At 41.8% G+C, this 18,221-nt stretch overlaps 2 protein-coding genes across 5 annotated transcripts in view; one reads left to right on the top strand and one right to left on the bottom strand.

Annotated features, from left to right (window-relative positions):
- LOC129771379 (uncharacterized) overlaps positions 1–18,221 on the bottom strand; it is a 93,570-nt gene that overhangs the window by 44,258 nt on the left and 31,091 nt on the right. The window lies entirely within an intron of this gene.
- LOC129771382 (defensin-C-like) lies at positions 11,887–12,488 on the top strand. Its single transcript, XM_055774969.1, has 2 exons — positions 11,887–12,086; positions 12,153–12,488. Exons 1-2 carry the CDS (start codon positions 11,966–11,968, stop codon positions 12,332–12,334), a joined length of 303 nt encoding a protein of 100 aa, XP_055630944.1. The 5' UTR covers positions 11,887–11,965; the 3' UTR covers positions 12,335–12,488.

The following is an 18,221-nucleotide window of genomic DNA, read 5'->3' as shown; positions in this document are numbered from 1 at the left end:
AACCGAAACTTCCCAAGTTGGAATGAAAACTCGAATCGAACGTGCTGAGAATAGACCGAAGCAAGTACCTCCTGGTTTAAGCGGTTCTTCTACGCACCAGGGGTCCTCAGCACTTCCCGGAGCAGCACCCAACACGTCTGCTCCTTTTTCGCGGTCGAGGCAACAACCACAATCTGGCTTGCTTGCGCTTTCTGACCTGGTGGACAACATTTTAAATGCTTTAAATATAAACGACCCTCTTAAAAGCATAGTTTTATGTTTGCTTCCGATTGTGAGAACATTTTTGAAAGAAAAATGTGGTTTTTTGGCAGCGTTCATTTCCCTCGATGCCTGATTCAGTGCAAGAGGTCAAGGATTTGACCACTGTAATACAGTGGAATTGCAGAAGCATTATTCCTAAACTAGATCAGTTTAAATTTTTAGTTCACAGCTCTAACTGTGATGTATTTTCTCTCTGTGAAACATGGCTTTCTTCAGCCGATGAGCTGAATTTCCACGATTTCAACATAATTCGCCTCGATCGAAATGACTCGTTTGGTGGCGTACTATTGGGGATTAAAAAATGTCACTCCTTCTATAGAGTCACTCTCCCATCGATGACAGGCATTGAAGTTGTTGCTTGCCAGACACAAATCAATGGCAAAGACCTCTGCATTGCTTCGATATATATCCCTCCCAGAACTACGGTAGGCCGCCATCAGTTCTTTGATACTATCGAGGCAATGCCGGAGCCGCGGGTAATCTTAGGTGATTTTAACTCCCATGGAACAGCATGGGGATCACTCTACGATGACAACCGTGCCACATTGATTTATGATCTGTGCGACAACTTCAAATTGACAGTTTTGAATACTGGGGAAGCAACCAGAATAGCCAACCCTCCTGCACGGGCAAGCATGCTAGACATATCTCTATGCTCTTCTTCGTTATCCCTGGATTGCATGTGGAAGGTAATCCAAGATCCCTATGGTAGTGATCACCTACCAATAATTTTATCGATCGCTAATGAATCAAGCTCTCGTGAGTCAGTCAATATTTCGTATGACCTCACGAAGAATATTGACTGGAGAACATTTGCGGAAATAATATCTGAAGCAATTGTTTCAATGCATGAACTTCCTCCACTCGAAGAGTATAACTTTATATCGAGTTTGATTTACGAAAGCGCACTTCAAGCTCAAAAGAAACGTGTACCGGCTACCACTTTCCGACGTCGTCCTCCATCACTTTGGTGGGACAAGGAGTGTTCAAAGGTCTACCTTGAAAAATCATCCGCTTTCAAAAAATTCAGAAGTTCGTCGGAAGTTCGTCAATGGTTTGTCAAGGGAGACCGCTATGAGCATTCTTTGGAATACGGCTAGGAAAATGCGTGGCTGGAACCATACAAACGAAAGTGAGGAATACTCTGACCGTTGGATTTTTAACTTTGCAAGGAAGGTTTGCCCCGACACCGTTCCTGCACAAAACGTCGTACGCGACATTCCACTTCAAAGCGATTATGAGAATTTTTCGATGGTGGAATTCTCAATTGCCCTTCTCTCATGTAACAATTCAGCTCCGGGGTCGGACAAGATTAAATTCAACTTGTTGAAGAATCTTCCCGACTTGGCAAAACAGCGTTTGCTGAACTTGTTCAACAAGTTTCTGGAGCTGAATATTGTCCCGCATGACTGGAGACAAGTGAGAGTGATAGCCATACGGAAACCCAACAAGCCGGCTTGCGATCACAACTCGTATAGGCCGATTGCAATGTTATCCTGTATTTGTAAATTGTTAGAGAAAATGATTCTACTTCGTTTGGACAAGTGGGTCGAAACAAACAATTTGCTGTCAAATACGCAGTTTGGCTTCCGCCGAGGTAGAGGGACAAATGATTGTCTCGCGCTGCTATCTTCTGAAATCCAAATCACATTTGCTCGCAAAGAACAAATGGCTTCCATTTTTCTCGATATCAAAGGGGCATTTGATTCAGTTTCCATGGAAATTCTCTCAGAGAAACTTCATAATCGTGGACTTTCACCAATTCTTAACAATTTCCTGTACAATTTACTGTCAGAAAAGCACATGATTTTCTCTCATGGCAGCTCGAAATCTTCTCGTTACAGTTTTATGGGCCTACCACAAGGCTCCTGCCTAAGCCCCCTCTTGTACAGTTTTTACGTCAATGATATGGATGATTGTCTAACTAGAGACTGCACGCTGAGACAACTTGCAGACGATGGAGTTATTTCCATCACGGGTACTAATCCCGTCGTTCTGCAAAAGTCGTTGCAAGATACCCTGAACAATCTGTTCACGTGGGCCCTCAAGCTGGGTATCGAATTCTCTACGGAGAAAACTGAAATGGTCGTTTTTTCTAGGAAGCACGAACCCGCCCAATTCCAGCTTCACCTATCCGGCAAAACGATCCAACACTCTATGTTTTTCAAATACCTGGGTGTATATTTTGATTCTAAGTGTACCTGGGGGAGACACATTGCGTATTTGAAACAGAAATGCCAGCAAAGAATCAATTTTCTCCAAACAATTACCGGAACATGGTGGGGTGCCCATCCAGGAGACCTCATTCAGTTGTACAAAACAACGATATTATCAGTGTTAGAATATGGCAGTTTTTGCTTCCGATCAGCTGCCAGGATTCATATTCTCAAGCTGGAGAGAATACAATATCGTTGCTTGCGTATAGCCATGGGGTGTTTGCATTCGACACATACGATGAGTCTCGAAGTTTTGGCAGGAGTACCCCCGCTTACTCTTCGGTTCACAGAATTATCCTACAGATTTCTCATCCGTTGCAAGATCATGAATCCATTGGTGATTGATAACTTCGAAAATCTACTCCAACTGACTCCTCAGTCAAGTTTTATGTCTTTATACCATGAGTACCTTACCCACGACGTGCACCCTTCACCAGGCATCTCCAACCAAGTTTGCTTCCCATACTTCTGCAATTCCTCTGTCATTTTTGATCTGTCCATGCGACAAAAAATCCATGGAATCCCAGATCACCTACGCTCCGATTCTATTCCGCCGATATTTTCGGCAGAATATGGGAAAATTGGATCTGATAAAATGTTCTTTACTGACGGTTCATTCATAAACGAGTCCACTGGCTTCGGCATCTTCAATGAAAATTCCAGTGCCTCTTTCAAACTCAAAGATCCTTGTTCCGTGTATGTCGCTGAACTGGGTGCGATATATTACGCATTAGGGATCATTGAAACATCTCAGCTCAATAGAGGCAATCCGCTCAATGAAGGTTGATAAACGCTCATCTTATTTCCTAACTAGAATAAGACAACTATTGAGTGTTTTGGTCGAAAAATTATTCAAGATTACCTTAGCATGGGTTCCCTCTCATTGCTCGATTCCGGGGAATGAGAAAGCGGACTCGCTAGCTAAGGTGGGCGTTTTAGAAGGCACTCTTTTTGAAAGGCAAATTGCTTATAATGAATTTTTCCACATTCCTCGTCAGTATACGCTCGTAAGTTGGCAGCGCATGTGGAGTGGTGATGAGTTCGGTCGTTGGTTACACACGATTATCCCTAAGGTCTCGACGAGTGCATGGTTCAAGGGATTGAATGTAGGTCGTGATTTCATTCGCGTGATATCTCGGCTTATGTCCAATCACTACAACCTAAACGCGCATCTCTATCGCATTGGGCTCGCAGCAAACAATCTTTGTGATTGTGGCGATGGCTACCACGACATCGAGCATGTTGTCTGGTCGTGTATCCGGTTCCATGCTGCTCGCTCTCAGCTCTCTAGAGCACTGAGAGCACAAGGCAGACAATCGGATATCCCCGTCCGGGATATCTTAGGTAGCCGTGATCCTGATCTTCTGCTTCATCTATACCTGTTCCTCAGAAACGCCGATGTCAACGTTTAATGATGTTTCCTTCGTTGTGTCCCCGTTTCATATCCCTCCTATCCGATCGATAAACTTTTACTTAGTCGCGGCAATACATACACACACTCTTTACAGACACACGGGCCAAAGGTTGTGCAGTCCACTGATCATTCAACAAGAGCCAAAGGTTGTACCGCTCATGACAACTCTACACGAGCTGATGATTGCGCCGTCATTATATCCTGGATTCCTCGAGTCGAGAAAGACGCACCACGCTAGATATGGGGTACAGACTAGGGGGGCGTTGCTGATTAATGGTCAGCTGCATCCCAATAGGAAGTATCCCGTGTCGGGCACACGTACAGAGCATCGAAGACTGCGACATACCAATTATGAGAACACTTGTAATACTAACCTCGAGTCAACCGCGAGTAATCGGTTACATATTACTAACATAGTCTAAGCAAACATTGTCAAAATATTGAACTCCCTGCCCCGTTAGGCTGACGCCATATGAGCCTTAATAAAATATATATTTTGGATAAAAAAAAAAAACGCAAGTGCCCCTAACGCGCTGTCGGTGAAGCAATTTTTACGATAAGGGCATTCCAGTGCTCGAACATGCCCCGTACTCGCCATATCTAGCCCCATGCGACTTTTGACGTAGAACTACGTCTTTCATTATGGCACCCTTAATATCTCATCAGAAAACAGGTCACGTTTTTATGAAATAAAGTTAACGTTAATAACTATTTTTGCCGCGAACGGGTATTGGCGATTTACATACTAAACGAATCGGAAATTCCGTAAGATTTGTTTAATATGCTATAAATTAGAATCCCCTGGTTTGTAAATGGTTAAAATTCATGAAAACCGTAAGCGTTTCCATTTTCGCATACATTTGTTCTGTTCATTTGTGTGTTTTCCCGAACAGAGCTGTCAATAATGAGCAACTTATCGACGACCAACGGAGGGGAAATCGTAGGATCTAAAGTCTCCGTGAACAAAGGAAAAATAGAAGAATGAAGGGGAATACTTGTCTAGAGTATAAACAGTGGATCTCACTGAGGCAAACTTTCATTCGGCATCGGACTGTTGAGCAATCCAGTTCACTTTGCTTTCGCTGCGCTTCGATCTACGATTGGACCCCACCAGTGGTAATCCAACTTGGATATCGTCGTTTGATTTTTCTGTTCGTTTTTCGCGTTATTCGTATCGTGTATTTTTCTTTCCGCGTCATAAATTGGACGCGTAGTATGTGATAAGCAAGAAGAAGAGGAACGCAGGCTCGAGCCCTGCAAAAAACGAACGCATTGCCAGGGGCAATAAAATTTCGAGGCAAGCGTCATCTAATGATGCACGCGATTTTGGTGCAGTGAAAAGCGCTCGCACTGAACCGAACCTTCGCGAGTCTGACACCGCATCGAACAACATCGAAGTAGGCGATTTCGGCACGTCGGTCGAAAATGTAAACGCCTTTACCCAGGCAACAACCAAAATTAAGCTCCCCTCGCTGGTGGTGAAGGCGATCGCTTTTGACAAACTCATCAGCGAATTCGCATCGATGGGTGTTACAGCAGAGTATAAGCTGTGCGGCATAACTCAGTCTTTTCCCAAGCAGTTAACATTGTTTGTTTTCCGTCATCATAAGGGCTTCGTTGGTGCCTTTGAGAATGCATCAATGCATTAAACTGACGTTATGACAAAGCAGGCGTTAAGGTTATGCGCCAAAAAATTATCCAAATTAAAATTACCAAGCATCTTGAATGTCTTACTGGAATGTTATAAGTTATTTGGGTTCGCGTGCCAGTCGTAAAACTGCCTTCAACTAGGATTGTATTTGCGCTAATATTGATCATAATGAAGCATTCCTACTGTTTTCGAGGTTGTTATTAACAAACAGAGTAAAAAAAAAATAAATGTCGTTCTGGAATTTTGTATGTGATTTGGTTTCGCTTGCCAGTAGCAAAACTTCCTCCACTACGGGTGACAACTGCGAGGTAAATTTTCAATGCATTGACATGAAATAAATTGCGGCATACGATAAGCTAGTGTATTGTTTTGCGAGGGCAAGAATGAATCATCAATCAATTATCGTCAACTGATTCTACAATGAAAAAACTATTTCAGAGATTATTCTACTAAGCAGTTGTTTCTAGAATTCCACAGCATTATAAATAATATCCGAAGGTATAAATAAGCGACTTATATAAAATAACAGCGTAGTTCTACGTCAACAATGCGGTCGTATCTTGGACACAACCTCCTATAATTTTTTCTATTCCCCAAGATCAAATCCGTGTTGAGAGGAACCCGATTTCAGTCCGTAGAAAAGGCGAAGTTAAAAGCGACGCGGCTTTTGAACCCCATCACAAAAGAAGCGTTTCAGCACTTCTTCGAACAATGAAAAAAAAAACGTATGGAAAGGTGTGTGAGGAGCCAATACCTCGTAATATCAAGTTTACTAGCTTAACCCACGCTCGCCAGACTTCCAGATTTGTCTGTAATCTTCCAGACTTTGGTAAAGCATCCACATATCCAGACCATCCTTTGTCTAAAGGGCGAACACGAAATTATTGCGACACATTCAACAGGGCATAACTTTTTTACCATTGGGTAAAAATCAACCAAATTTTGCACACTTTCTCATTGATGTGTATTGTCTACATGCTGTCAAACTCGAAGTCGTGTTTTTCGATTCAACGAAGAATGGAAGTGAACCAACGCGAGTCGAGAGAACAAATTATTTCCAAACACCTGGAATTTCCTGACCTGTCGCACCGGCAGTTGGGAAAAATGTTGAACATTCACCATTCAACCGTCTCCAGAGTGTTGAAGCGGTTCCAGGAGCGGTTGACGGCAAAGGAGCTGGAAGAAAACCGGGACCGGAGAACAAAAAGACGGCAAAAAAAAAGCAAATTCCGGGGTTGGAGTTTTTCACCCGCAAGAGCAAGTTCGATGTGGACGACAAATTTAAGAAGAAGAAAATGTCGAAGCTCGCCTCCAAATATCTCGTTTGGCAGGCCATCTGCTCTTGCGGACTGAGGAGTGAGCCTTTCGCGACAAAGGGCACAGTAAAGGGCGAGAGCTACAAATCCGAGTGCCTCGAGAAGCGCCTTTTGCCGTTCTTGCAGCAGCACGACGAAGCTCCGCTATTTTGGCCAGATTTGGCATCATGCCACTATTCTAAAAGTGTCCTGGAGTGGTATGAGGCCAATTCTGTCCATTTTGTTCCAAAGGACATGAACCCGCCAAACTGTCCGGAGCTGCGCCCGGTGGAGCAGTACTGGGCAATAATGAAGCGGGAACTTCGGAAGAGCAAGAAGACAGTCAAAGACGAGAAGGACATGTTAAGAAAATGGAAAAAAAACTGAGAAACTGGTACCGGATGACACTGTAAAGACTTTGATGGAGAGCATCAAGCAAAAATGCGTTCAATTTTACATTCAAGGCTCCATCGATTAACTTTTCTTTTAATTTTTGAAGTAAATATATGCATAAAACTACCCTAAAATTTTGGTTTGATTCTAAACATTATAAGAAAATTGGCATGACATTTTCGGTGTCGCAATAATTTCGTGTTCGCCCCTTAGTCCAGACTTTCCGCACTTTGCCCATTTTTTTCCAGATTTAAAAAAAATTGCAATCAAATTTGACTTTATTAAGTTCGTTTGGAAAGCTAGTTTGTGCTAGTTTTATTCAAAATGGTATCACTGATTTTACCAAAGGAATTGGGAGGCCAGACTGAGCTGGCTTTCTCAAAGCACCGATTTCTACAAAGTATGTTGTAAAGACATAAAGTGTCTTGGAGAATTAAAGGATTTCTTGAAGCATGCTGCGACTGAGAAGCACAAAAGGGACTGCTGTGATCACGAATGTTCTCGGAGATGGTCAACACGAGGAGCCCATTACTCATTTATGAAGCAATCCGTTCAGTTTGATTTTCGAAGAAATAGTCACTAGCCTCTTCTTTTAATTTATTAATGGAAAACACGACCGTTCTCCACTGTGTCTAGATACTAACTCCTTTATTTTCTATCTTAGTAATTATATACAAGTTTTTCTTACATCTATTACCTCTTTCGAATATAATGAACAGAACGAACTTACGATAAGCTCCCCGCTATCGTAACACCAAAACATAAACAAAACCCTATCGTAAAACTAGACCTATGATTCACACGATCCACAAACAAGAATCGTCAAAAGAGATGTATTTATTTATTCGGGATCTACCCGAGCCTATCATAAAATGTATTCTATGATTCACACGATCCGCAAAAGGGATTGTGCGATAAAGATATGTTTATTTTTCCTCGATCGGTCCCTATCATAAACATAGGTAAACAAATCCGTCTCTTGTTATGAGCAAGGCGCCTAGAAGTATATACTAAGGTGGGCCAACTTGCTAAAACCACTCTTCAGCCATCTTGGAAGTCTACTGTATTTTGTTTGTAAACAAAACACAATACGCTATTGCCGAAGCTCGCTCGTGATCAGTCTGTCTCTTTCACGCTACAAGCAAATAATTCCCCTTCTACTTTCTTCCGTGCTGTTTTCATATACCGCTCCCCTAACCAACTTAGTGACGAAACGGCCTCACCTAGTACCATAGACCCGTCTTGGTTATGAGGTCGCTGCAGTTTATCCGGAGGTCAAACAATTGACACTTTTTGACAGTTAAAGTTTGGTTTGAAATTTGTACAAATACTATTTTGTTTGCCACTCTTCAATTATCAACAGTGGCAAACAATGTCGAACATCGAACATGAAAAAATTGCATACCAAATTTAATTTAAGTATATTTGCTATAGTTCTGCCTAATGCTCTTCGATTCGGGTATTTCACGACGTTTCTAGTATTGGGTGTTGTTTTCACAAATGAGTTCATGCAAACGCTAAAAGATCTGAATGAAGCGGCGTTTCATCAACAAAATTACGAGAGCTTGGAAAATGTGTAGGTTGAGTCAACAGCTCAACAACTCATTAGGGAGTACGTAAACGATGGAAAACTATCTGTTGATCGGCTCAACGAATTAAAGGCTAATGTAATGCATCAACTTCAACTTCAACGACTCGGTTATGATAAATCAGACTATGCTGGGCTCGTCCAATGTCATCAGAAGAAAACATCAAACTACCGCTGCTCTACCGCTTACTGAAAATTTTCTCAATCTGGTTCCCAGAGAAATGATTCAGCCAGTTAAATGTAAAGAGCTGCGCAATGTTGATTTTTCAGATTATTCTCCGGATGAACGAACCAATGTAGTCATGTTTTGGGGTAAAGTTCTATCCACAATTACCCGTGGTGGTGAAATAGCATTCCCGCAATTAAGAAATTTGTTCCTAAAAATTAACTGAACACACCGAAGAAAGTGGTCGGTGCACATGTCTGCAACCATCAAGTATTATACTTAAACTTGATGGATGGCGTCGATATATGATAAGAAAAAATAACTATTAAACCATGTGTTACACATCAGACGTAAAAATGTTGAATGCGTTGAATTATAAAGAATTTATTTTTTTGCAGTTCTAGTCTTGAGAAGGTCCTTTGTGGACAAATTCAATCCAAACTTCTTCTTCAGCTGCCTTAAGAAAGACACTTCATTGTCATTGCTCGTCAGCAAACCGTGTCCGCTCCCACAAATCAAACGACGTTCTCGTGAAAATGTTTCGATGAAATTCGCAGTAAAATATATAAAAAAAAATGTCGAAAAAATTCAGACAAATCCAGACTTTTGATTTTCCAACATTCAGATTTCTGTTCAAAACACCTTGTAAAACACCAAGTAAATGACTCAAACACAATATATTTGATAAAAAATAAACTATTGAAACAGTTGAAAAAAATTGGTGGCAATATAGTTGTCACTGCCCGTTAACCCCAAAAAGTCATTAAGTTCATTTTATTTTGCCTTTGGTCATACAAAAATTAAATCAACATCTCTAAAGGGTGTGTCACATCAAATTGCATCACGGAAAAAACACTGTAGAAATTTAATTTTTAGGAATTATATCTACAGCTTTCGCTTATAATCAGATAAGAGTGTATAGATCACGTTGGCCATGCTTCACTGTCAATTTTTCGTAAATTTGGAAAAATGTCGTCGAACGAAAAAGAGCGTCGTGAATTAATCCTGCGCACTCATTTCGAGAATCCGGAGTTGTCACATCGGGACATCGGTAAGATGCTGGGAATCTCCAATCCACGGTCAGCAGAGTACTAAAACGATACTTCGAGAACCTAACCATCGACCGGAAGCTGAAGAACGGCAAAAATGGATGCTCCGTCAGTGAAAAAATCACAAGCGCGTAGTTAAGCAGTTTAGACGTGATCCGAGAAGTTCGGTCCGGGATGTCGCCAATAAGCTGAATTTGTCAAATTCATTCGTCCAGCGGACCAAGCAGCGGGAGGGCCTCCGTACATACAAGGTTCAGAAGGCTCCTAACCGCGACGAAAGGCAAAACATGGTGGGACGCGAGCCCGGAAGCTGAACACCGAAATGCTGACGAAGCCGCATTGCATGGTAATGGACGACGAAACCTACGTCAAAGCGGACTTTCGTCAGCTGCCGGGCCTGTTGTTCTTCTCCGCAGAGGACAAATTCAGAGTTCCGGAGGAGATTCGCAAGCAGAAACTATCCAAGTTTGCCAAAAAGTACATGGTGTGGCAAGCGATCTGCTCTTGCGGAAAGCGGAGCGCCCCCTTCGTGATGACCGGCACGGTAAACGGGCAGGTTTACCTTAAGGAGTGCCTACAGAAGCGCTTACTACCACTATTGAAGCAGCACGAGGGCCCGACCATCTTCTGGCCGGATCTCGCTTCGTGCCACTATTCAAAGGACGTGTTGGAGTGGTACGAAGCCAACGGGGTCACCTTCGTGCCAAAGGAAATGAACCCGCCCAACGCGCCGGAGCTTCGCCCAATAGAGAAATATTGGGCGATTATGAAGCAGACCCTCCGGAAGAACCCAAAAGTTGTCAAATCGGAGGCGGACTTCAAGGGAAAATGGATTTCTGTTCAAAAAAAAAACTACAACCTGACGTTGTACAGAACCTTATGGACGGGGTAAAGAGGAAGGTGCGAGCATACTTGGGCTTGGGCTCGAAGTATGAATAAAAAGAAAATGCCAAAAGTTGTTTAATAGTTTTTATTTTACTGTCTAAAATTTTCAAAAGGATCGGTCTACTGGGCGAATTTCTACAGCGTTTTTTCCGTGATGCAATTTGATGTGACACACCCTTTAGTGCAGCGAAAAAAAATTTAGTTATATAGACTTACGAAGAAAAAATTTAAAATTTGAATTTTTCATCAAATACACAATTTTTTTCATTTTAAACTGCATGAGCTTACACAGCAGATTCTAAATAGAACGCTTACAGTGAAAAACTCATCAACTTGTTGCATGTTCGACAAATTTAAACAGATTTTTTTGCCGGTGCTCTGAAATGTTTTTTTTTTACATAAAAATGACCCATATCAATATTGTACTAAAAATGTACCTTAAAAAATTGAGTATCGCCGGAAAAAAGTCTTTGGATGAGAAAAAATATTGAAATAATATTCCAAGTGTACCTTATAACAGGTCAACCAACCGCAAAGTCTTTGAATAAGTAAGAGTTTTGTATGAATGAGACAAAAAACAAGAATTATATATTTTTTAATTTGGCTATAAGGCATCACTTAATTCTGGAAAAGAAGTCTATTGCCCAAAGTAGTTTGAGAAGCCCTGGTTTAATGTATATATAATTCAAAACTCGCTCACTCACTCACCTCTCAAAATATTGTGAACGTAACCTGGATATTTTCTCGATCGCGTTCAAATTACATAACAGATGAGAAATTCACACGAAACAATTAGTTTCCCATTCGACGCAAACGATCACGTACTACCCGTGGTTCCCCGCGAAGCTCAGAAAAGGATCGTTGTCCGTGTGAATTACCCTCCTCCAAATAACAACAATAACACTACCGGTGAATTACACGAGGTATCCTCCGCCTCATACTGGGTTCGAGTATAAATGCTCTGGCCGGCAGATAATCCGTCGTCAGTTAACGGTTTAAGCTTTTCCCGAGTTCATCTCACAAGAAACAAACGTAACGATTCCGAAAATGCAATCATTTGGTACGATTTGTGTAATCGCCGCCCTGTGCGTGGCTGCTGTCATTTCCTCTGGTTATGCCTATCCCCAGGAACTGGCCGACGAAGTGCAATCGCAAGTTAATACTTTGTGTATGTTGAGAAGTGTTTATTAAGAATTCAGTTGTCCGTTACTAATTAATTCTCCACGATTTACAGTCGATGAGCTGCCAGAGGAGTCCTACCAGGCTGCTGTGGATAACTATCGGCTCAAGCGGGCCACTTGCGATCTGTTGAGCGGATTTGGTGTCGGAGATAGCGCCTGCGCTGCTCACTGCATTGCTCGGAGGAATCGTGGTGGTTACTGCAACTCCAAGAAAGTTTGTGTGTGTAGAAACTGAGCTAGCTGGCAGTTTGAGTGTGGAAGGTGATGCTTCCTTCATGTAAATATCGTGTAATAGTAGAGTAAAACAGCGGTCTTTTGTTGGTGGTCAGAGAATGAAATGTAGGAAATTGTTAAGATAAAATGAATAAAAAAATAATTTTTATCAAGAACATATTTTCTTAAATTCTAATAAAAAATTAAATGAATAGCCCATACAATAACCAAAAAATCATCCAACATCGGCAGATAAGGACTTATACAGAGAAAGATTTATTAATAACCATATATCCATGTTTTCTTTGAAAAAAACTGCAACTAATCCCAGTTTTCTTTAAAGTCAAGATCGCGATATAGTGTATTCGGAAATGTTTTGATAACATTGAAATAGGGTCAATTTTTTTTGTGCGGTATATGAAAAGATTATTTTTGATGAAGTTATCAACCATTTATTTTTTTCGATCTCTCATCTGCATTTCATCGCACTACATACTCAATCAGACGATAATTGTCACGTTTGTTACGCTATTCCACAAATCGAATGTCTTGATAGATCCATTTGAATGAACACAAATGATCTCTCGCCGTATTCCCGCGGTCGAATAACATCAACGATTGGCATATGAACATATATTCACACGTGACAATCGTCAATATGCCTTGAGGTAAACTGACCAGACGTCCCGCATTTCAACAAAATGTCCCGCGTAGGATTACGTCCCGCATTTGGCAAAACGAACGAAAATGTCCCGCGATATCAATATATTTCAATACTACAATTTGATCATGTTGATTTTCTTAAATGGATGACCCTCAAAATAAAACGTTTATTTGTCAGACTGTTCAAGAGCGCTTCCAATGCATTCAACGATTAATACGTTGAGCTGGTTTCATCGCACCGACAGTGGACTTTTTGTTTAGAGAGTGTCAACAGGAAACGACAGCAACAAAATCGGGAAATTGAACATTTTATTTTTATTAAGATTTATTTTGGAGATTTTTATAAAGATTTATAATGATTTTTATAAAAGTCCCCTATTGATCAGCTGGGACCAACGTGAGTCAAACGAAAAGTTCATCTTTGGTCCTCTAGATCGATCAGGGCTTAACGTGTTAAATAAACTGGAAGAACTAGTGTATGCTGGACAGGAAGAGGCAGGGTTGTTTGATGAAGTATCGCAAATGAAGCAAATGTTGGCCAGAACCTCAATCATGGCTGATGAAAAGATGTATGTCGACATGTTCTTTTATCTTTCCGTGGCTTTGGTAGTCAGCTATCTCTCCATTTTGGCCATTCGCTTAAAAGTTGTCTATAGGCCGCAGCTGGGGTTTGTTGGGAAGGTTCGCGGTCTACGCGACAATGTTTATCTCCAGCCGATCCATTATCCATTCTCCAGTGATCTTTTGGCATAATGGGCTGATCCCCGTTTCGGCATAAAGACCACATCACCTTCGCAAGTTTCGGCAAGCACTTCGTACTCGTTCCCCGTTCACCATATGACTCGAAAGAAGAGCGGCTTGGACATTCCCTTCACGTCTGTCAGAGAAGGACCTTCTTCGAGAACTTGATGTGGATAATATATTCGACGTCATCGCTTTCCTGGGGAACGTAAAGTACCCGGTCCCCGGCCACTCGTTGAATTCTAGCATCAAGCACGTCTCGTCTTCCATTATGAGCACAAAAAGAGGTTTTTCACTTCTTTCGCCGGAAAGAAGTTTTTCACCAGCACCTGAAGCTACTCCTTCTGGGTGCTTGCCTGCTGCTCAGATACTGCCGGTTTCGTCTGACGCTTCCGCAAAAAATTGTACATTTTGACCAGATTCTCCTTCACCGTTTGGCCGGTTGTTTCGATCCCCCGGCTTAAGGAGCGACAGGGAGAGGATGTTGTAAATATCAGATCGGTTATGTCTGGCGGACACAAAGTGTCTCAGGATGTCCAACTCCTTTGCTGTGGGGTGAAGCTGATAGTATGGAAAAATCATGAAGTTGCTTGACAGTGCTGCTGCTGCTTATCAACAGCTTTGAATAATTTTTGTTGTAGGCTTAATAAACGTAATATTTGAGGAAAAATTGTTCCATTAAATTAGTTTTTGTGGTTTTTTTTTCATCGCCATCCGGAAATAGTCCTTTTTTTAATGTATACGTTTACACTAAATTGGATGAAAAATTGATTGAAATTTTCGAGCATTCCATTCGGTAATTTGAAGAAAATTGTTGAATTTGAATCGTGCTTGCCAGGCTTTAATGCTCTAACTGAGCCAGTGATTTTCAGGCGTAAACACAATCTAAATTGTGTAATTTCGGAATTTCGGAGTGCATGTGACAAACTGAAAGCAGTTTGATTTTTTTGTGAGCCAGATGGTGATACAGTAATCGTTCGCTAACTGGTCCTGGTTTAACTGGTCTGCTATTTAACTGGGCGAACGTTAACTGGTCCTTGGACCAGTTAAAAAGCACAATTTCGTAAACAATCGACGCCATATTCAAATGGAAGATTTGCTGTGAGGGGCATTCGAATGTAATTTTAAATGTTATGAAATTTGACATTATTTTCGCACGACAAAAACATTGATTAAACTACAGAAAAACAATTTTCTCAAATCATATGTCATACCTGTTGTCGCACTCAATGCGAAACTTCCATTGGAATCCTTTTATTTATCCAATTACAGGAACTAAGCGAATCAAACAATTCATTGAAGTTTCCCTCGATTTTATTTGACGTTTAACATGCCGGACCAGTTAAAACGCGAATGTCGATAAGTGGTCTTCTCTTTTCGCCCAGTTAGTGAATGTTTACTGTACATTCTGCGCTGGCAAAAAGAATTGATGTTTTGTCTAACTTCACGCGCAACGAAGGAGTGTGTAATGCTAATATCTGCAAAATATGCCGGTCGTATTTCTCATTCTCATTCACTTAGTGCACCCGTGGTCGAGTGGTTAGCATCTCACATTATCATGCCGGGTGTTCGGGTTCGATTCCCGTTCTGGACGGGGGATTTTTCTCAGAGAAATTTCCTTCGACTTGCACTGTGGTGTCACGCGTATTCTAGAGCTTGCCCCTCGGAATACATTCAAGGCGTGTTATTTGGCTTGAGAAATCTCAATAAATGACGCTAGTTAAAGCATACGTTGAGATGGCAAAAGTTCCACAGGGAACATCAACGCCATTCAAGATTTCTCATTCGGAGCCAATGTTGTTTTTAATCGTTCTGTAACTATTTTAAAAACTAAACAAAAGTTTGTGACAACAGTTAAAACTGGCGGACATATCTGCGAATGTGACATCTCTGATCTGATTTGACAACCAGTTGAATTGACACACATATGAGCACCTTGTCATATGTATACCCAAAATTGATTTTAAGCTCATGTTTTGTCATTCCGATTTATTACATTAAATGAGCCTAACAATAACTTAAAATGTCATGACTTACAATTACTGGTAAGCATTTGTATAATATATATGGTACAGCAATATATGATTAATACGAGCGAGCGAAACAAGAGACAAATAAGCTTTCCGCATACATTGCCACATACACGGCCCAGACCGAGATAGATATAGCTCTTCTTTATGCTTTATGCTACTTTTACTCTTAGAAAACACTTTCCAACATCATTTTACAATCAGGTGTAATATTATCACGCATTTACCCAACAGCATCATTAGCTATGTGGTCGTGTAATACAGCCTTGCATTCCAGCCGGCCTTGGTTCGATCCCCGTTGACGTCGTTTGGACTTTTTTTTCGGGTGCAATCGCAAAAATGATGATAAAAGAAAAAAGAAAGAGATGTCTGCATCCATACATAAAGGGTTATCACATCAAATTGCATCACGGAAAAAACGCTGTAGAAATTAAATTTTTAGGAATTATATCTTCAGCTTTCGCTTTAAAATCAGATAAGAGTGTATAGATCACGTTGGCCATGCTTCACTGTCAATTTTTTGTAAATTTGGAAAAATGTCGTCGAACGAAAAAAAAAGTCGTGAATTAATCCTGTGCACTCATTTCGAGAATCCGGAGTTGTCACATCGGGACATCGGTAAGATGCTGGGAATCGTCCAATCCACGGTCAGCAGAGTACTAAAACGATACTTCGAGAACCTAACCATCGACCGGAAGGTGAAGAACGGCAAAAATGGATGCTCCGTCAGTGAAAAAGATCACAAACGCGTAGTTAAGCAGTTTAGACGTGATCCGAGAAGTTCGGTCCGGGATGTCGCCAATAAGCTGAATTTGTCAAGTTCATTCGTCCAGCGGACCAAGCAGCGGGAGGGCCTGCGTACATACAAGGTTCAGAAGGCTGGCAAAACGAAAGGCACGAAAGGCAAAACATGGTGGGGAAGACGCGAGCCCGGAAGCTGTACACCGAAATGCTGACGAAGCCGCATTGCATGGTAATGGACGACGAAACCTACGTCAAAGCGAACTTTCGTCAGCTGCCGGGCCTGTTGTTCTTCTCCGCAGAGGACAAATTCAGAGTTCCGGAGGAGATTCGCAAGCAGAAACTATCCAAGTTTGCCAAAAAGTACATGGTGTGGCAAGCGATCTGCTCTTGCGGAAAGCGGAGCGCCCCCTTCGTGATGACCGGCACGGTAAACGGGCAGGTTTACCTTAAGGAGTGCCTACAGAAGCGCTTACTACCACTATTGAAGCAGCACGAGGGCCCGACCATCTTCTGGCCGGATCTCGCTTCGTGCCACTATTCAAAGGACGTGTTGGAGTGGTACGAAGCCAACGGGGTCACCTTCGTGCCAAAGGAAATGAGCCCGCCCAACGCGCCGGAGCTTCGCCCAATAGAGAAATATTGGGCGATTATGAAGCAGGCCCTCCGGAAGAACCCAAAAGTTGTCAAATCGGAGGCGGACTTCAAGGGAAAATGGATTTCTGTTCAAAAAAAAACTACAACCTGACGTTGTACAGAACCTTATGGACGGGGTAAAGAGGAAGGTGCGAGCATACGGGCTTGGGCTCGAAGTATGAATAAAAAGAAAATGCCAAAAGTTGTTTAATAGTTTTTATTTTACTGTCTAAAATTTTCAAAAGGATCGGTCTACTGGGCGAATTTCTACAGCGTTTTTTCCGTGATGCAATTTGATGTGACACACCCTTAGGAATAAAAGTAATTTTCTGTATTTACCTACTTTTACGTAGCAGTACCGAAAAGTTTGAAACCATTACGATAAGATTACCTTGAGATTACGATGAGATTTATTACGAAGCGGAATCAGCAAGATTCTGAGTTATTTTCCTGGGCGAATTTTTTATGCGGTCCGCACCATATCTCGACGTTTTATGTATTTTTATATCGTTTGGCAACGAAAAATGTTTTTTGGATGATTCTCGAAAATATAAAATCAAGACTTTGAGCGCATCGAGGCACCTCTTAATCCGATTGAGTTGAAATTTTGTATTGGTCATTTTTTGGGCCAATAAACAAAATGTACATGGTCGGTTTTTGAAATTTGACATGGCCATTTTCGCTGCCCCCTCCTTATATGCAAAAAACTCAGACAGCCAGTTTTCGCAAGCCTCTTTTGAGGCCAACTTAGTGTCACCAAGAGCGTTTTGCATGGACCGGAAGAGAAGATAATCTTTGGAGCCAGGTCCGGACTATGCGGTGGGTGCAATAGGACATCCCATCGGAGCTCCCGTAGCTTCTGGCGGGTCATCAAAGATGTGTGAGGCCTAGCGTTGTCCTGGTGGAAAACAACACCATTCCTATTATTCATTTCTGGCCGCTTCTGGTCAATCGCCTGCTTCAAACGGTCAAGCTGCTCACATTAGAGAACCGAGTTGAGGGTCTGGCCATAGTTGAGCAGCTCATAGTGGATGATTTCCTTCCAATCCCACCAAACACACAGCAAAACCTTCCTGGCCGTCAATCCGGGCTTGGCGA

Source organism: Toxorhynchites rutilus, chromosome 2 (genome assembly GCF_029784135.1).
Source record: "Toxorhynchites rutilus septentrionalis strain SRP chromosome 2, ASM2978413v1, whole genome shotgun sequence".
Classification (NCBI taxonomy): Eukaryota; Metazoa; Arthropoda; class Insecta; order Diptera; family Culicidae; genus Toxorhynchites; species Toxorhynchites rutilus.
The sequence above is the reverse complement of the archived record's forward strand: the minus strand, read 5'-3'. Positions and strand labels throughout refer to the sequence as shown.

What these genes read in the sequence shown, in the direction of transcription:
- LOC129771382 (XM_055774969.1), top strand. Translation starts at nt 11,966, where the DNA reads ATGCAATCATTTGGTACGATTTGTGTAATCGCCGCCCTGTGCGTGGCT. An exon ending in ATCGCAAGTTAATACTTTGT is followed by an intron (nt 12,087 to 12,152) that starts GTATGTTGAGAA and finishes CACGATTTACAG; the next exon opens with TCGATGAGCTGCCAGAGGAG.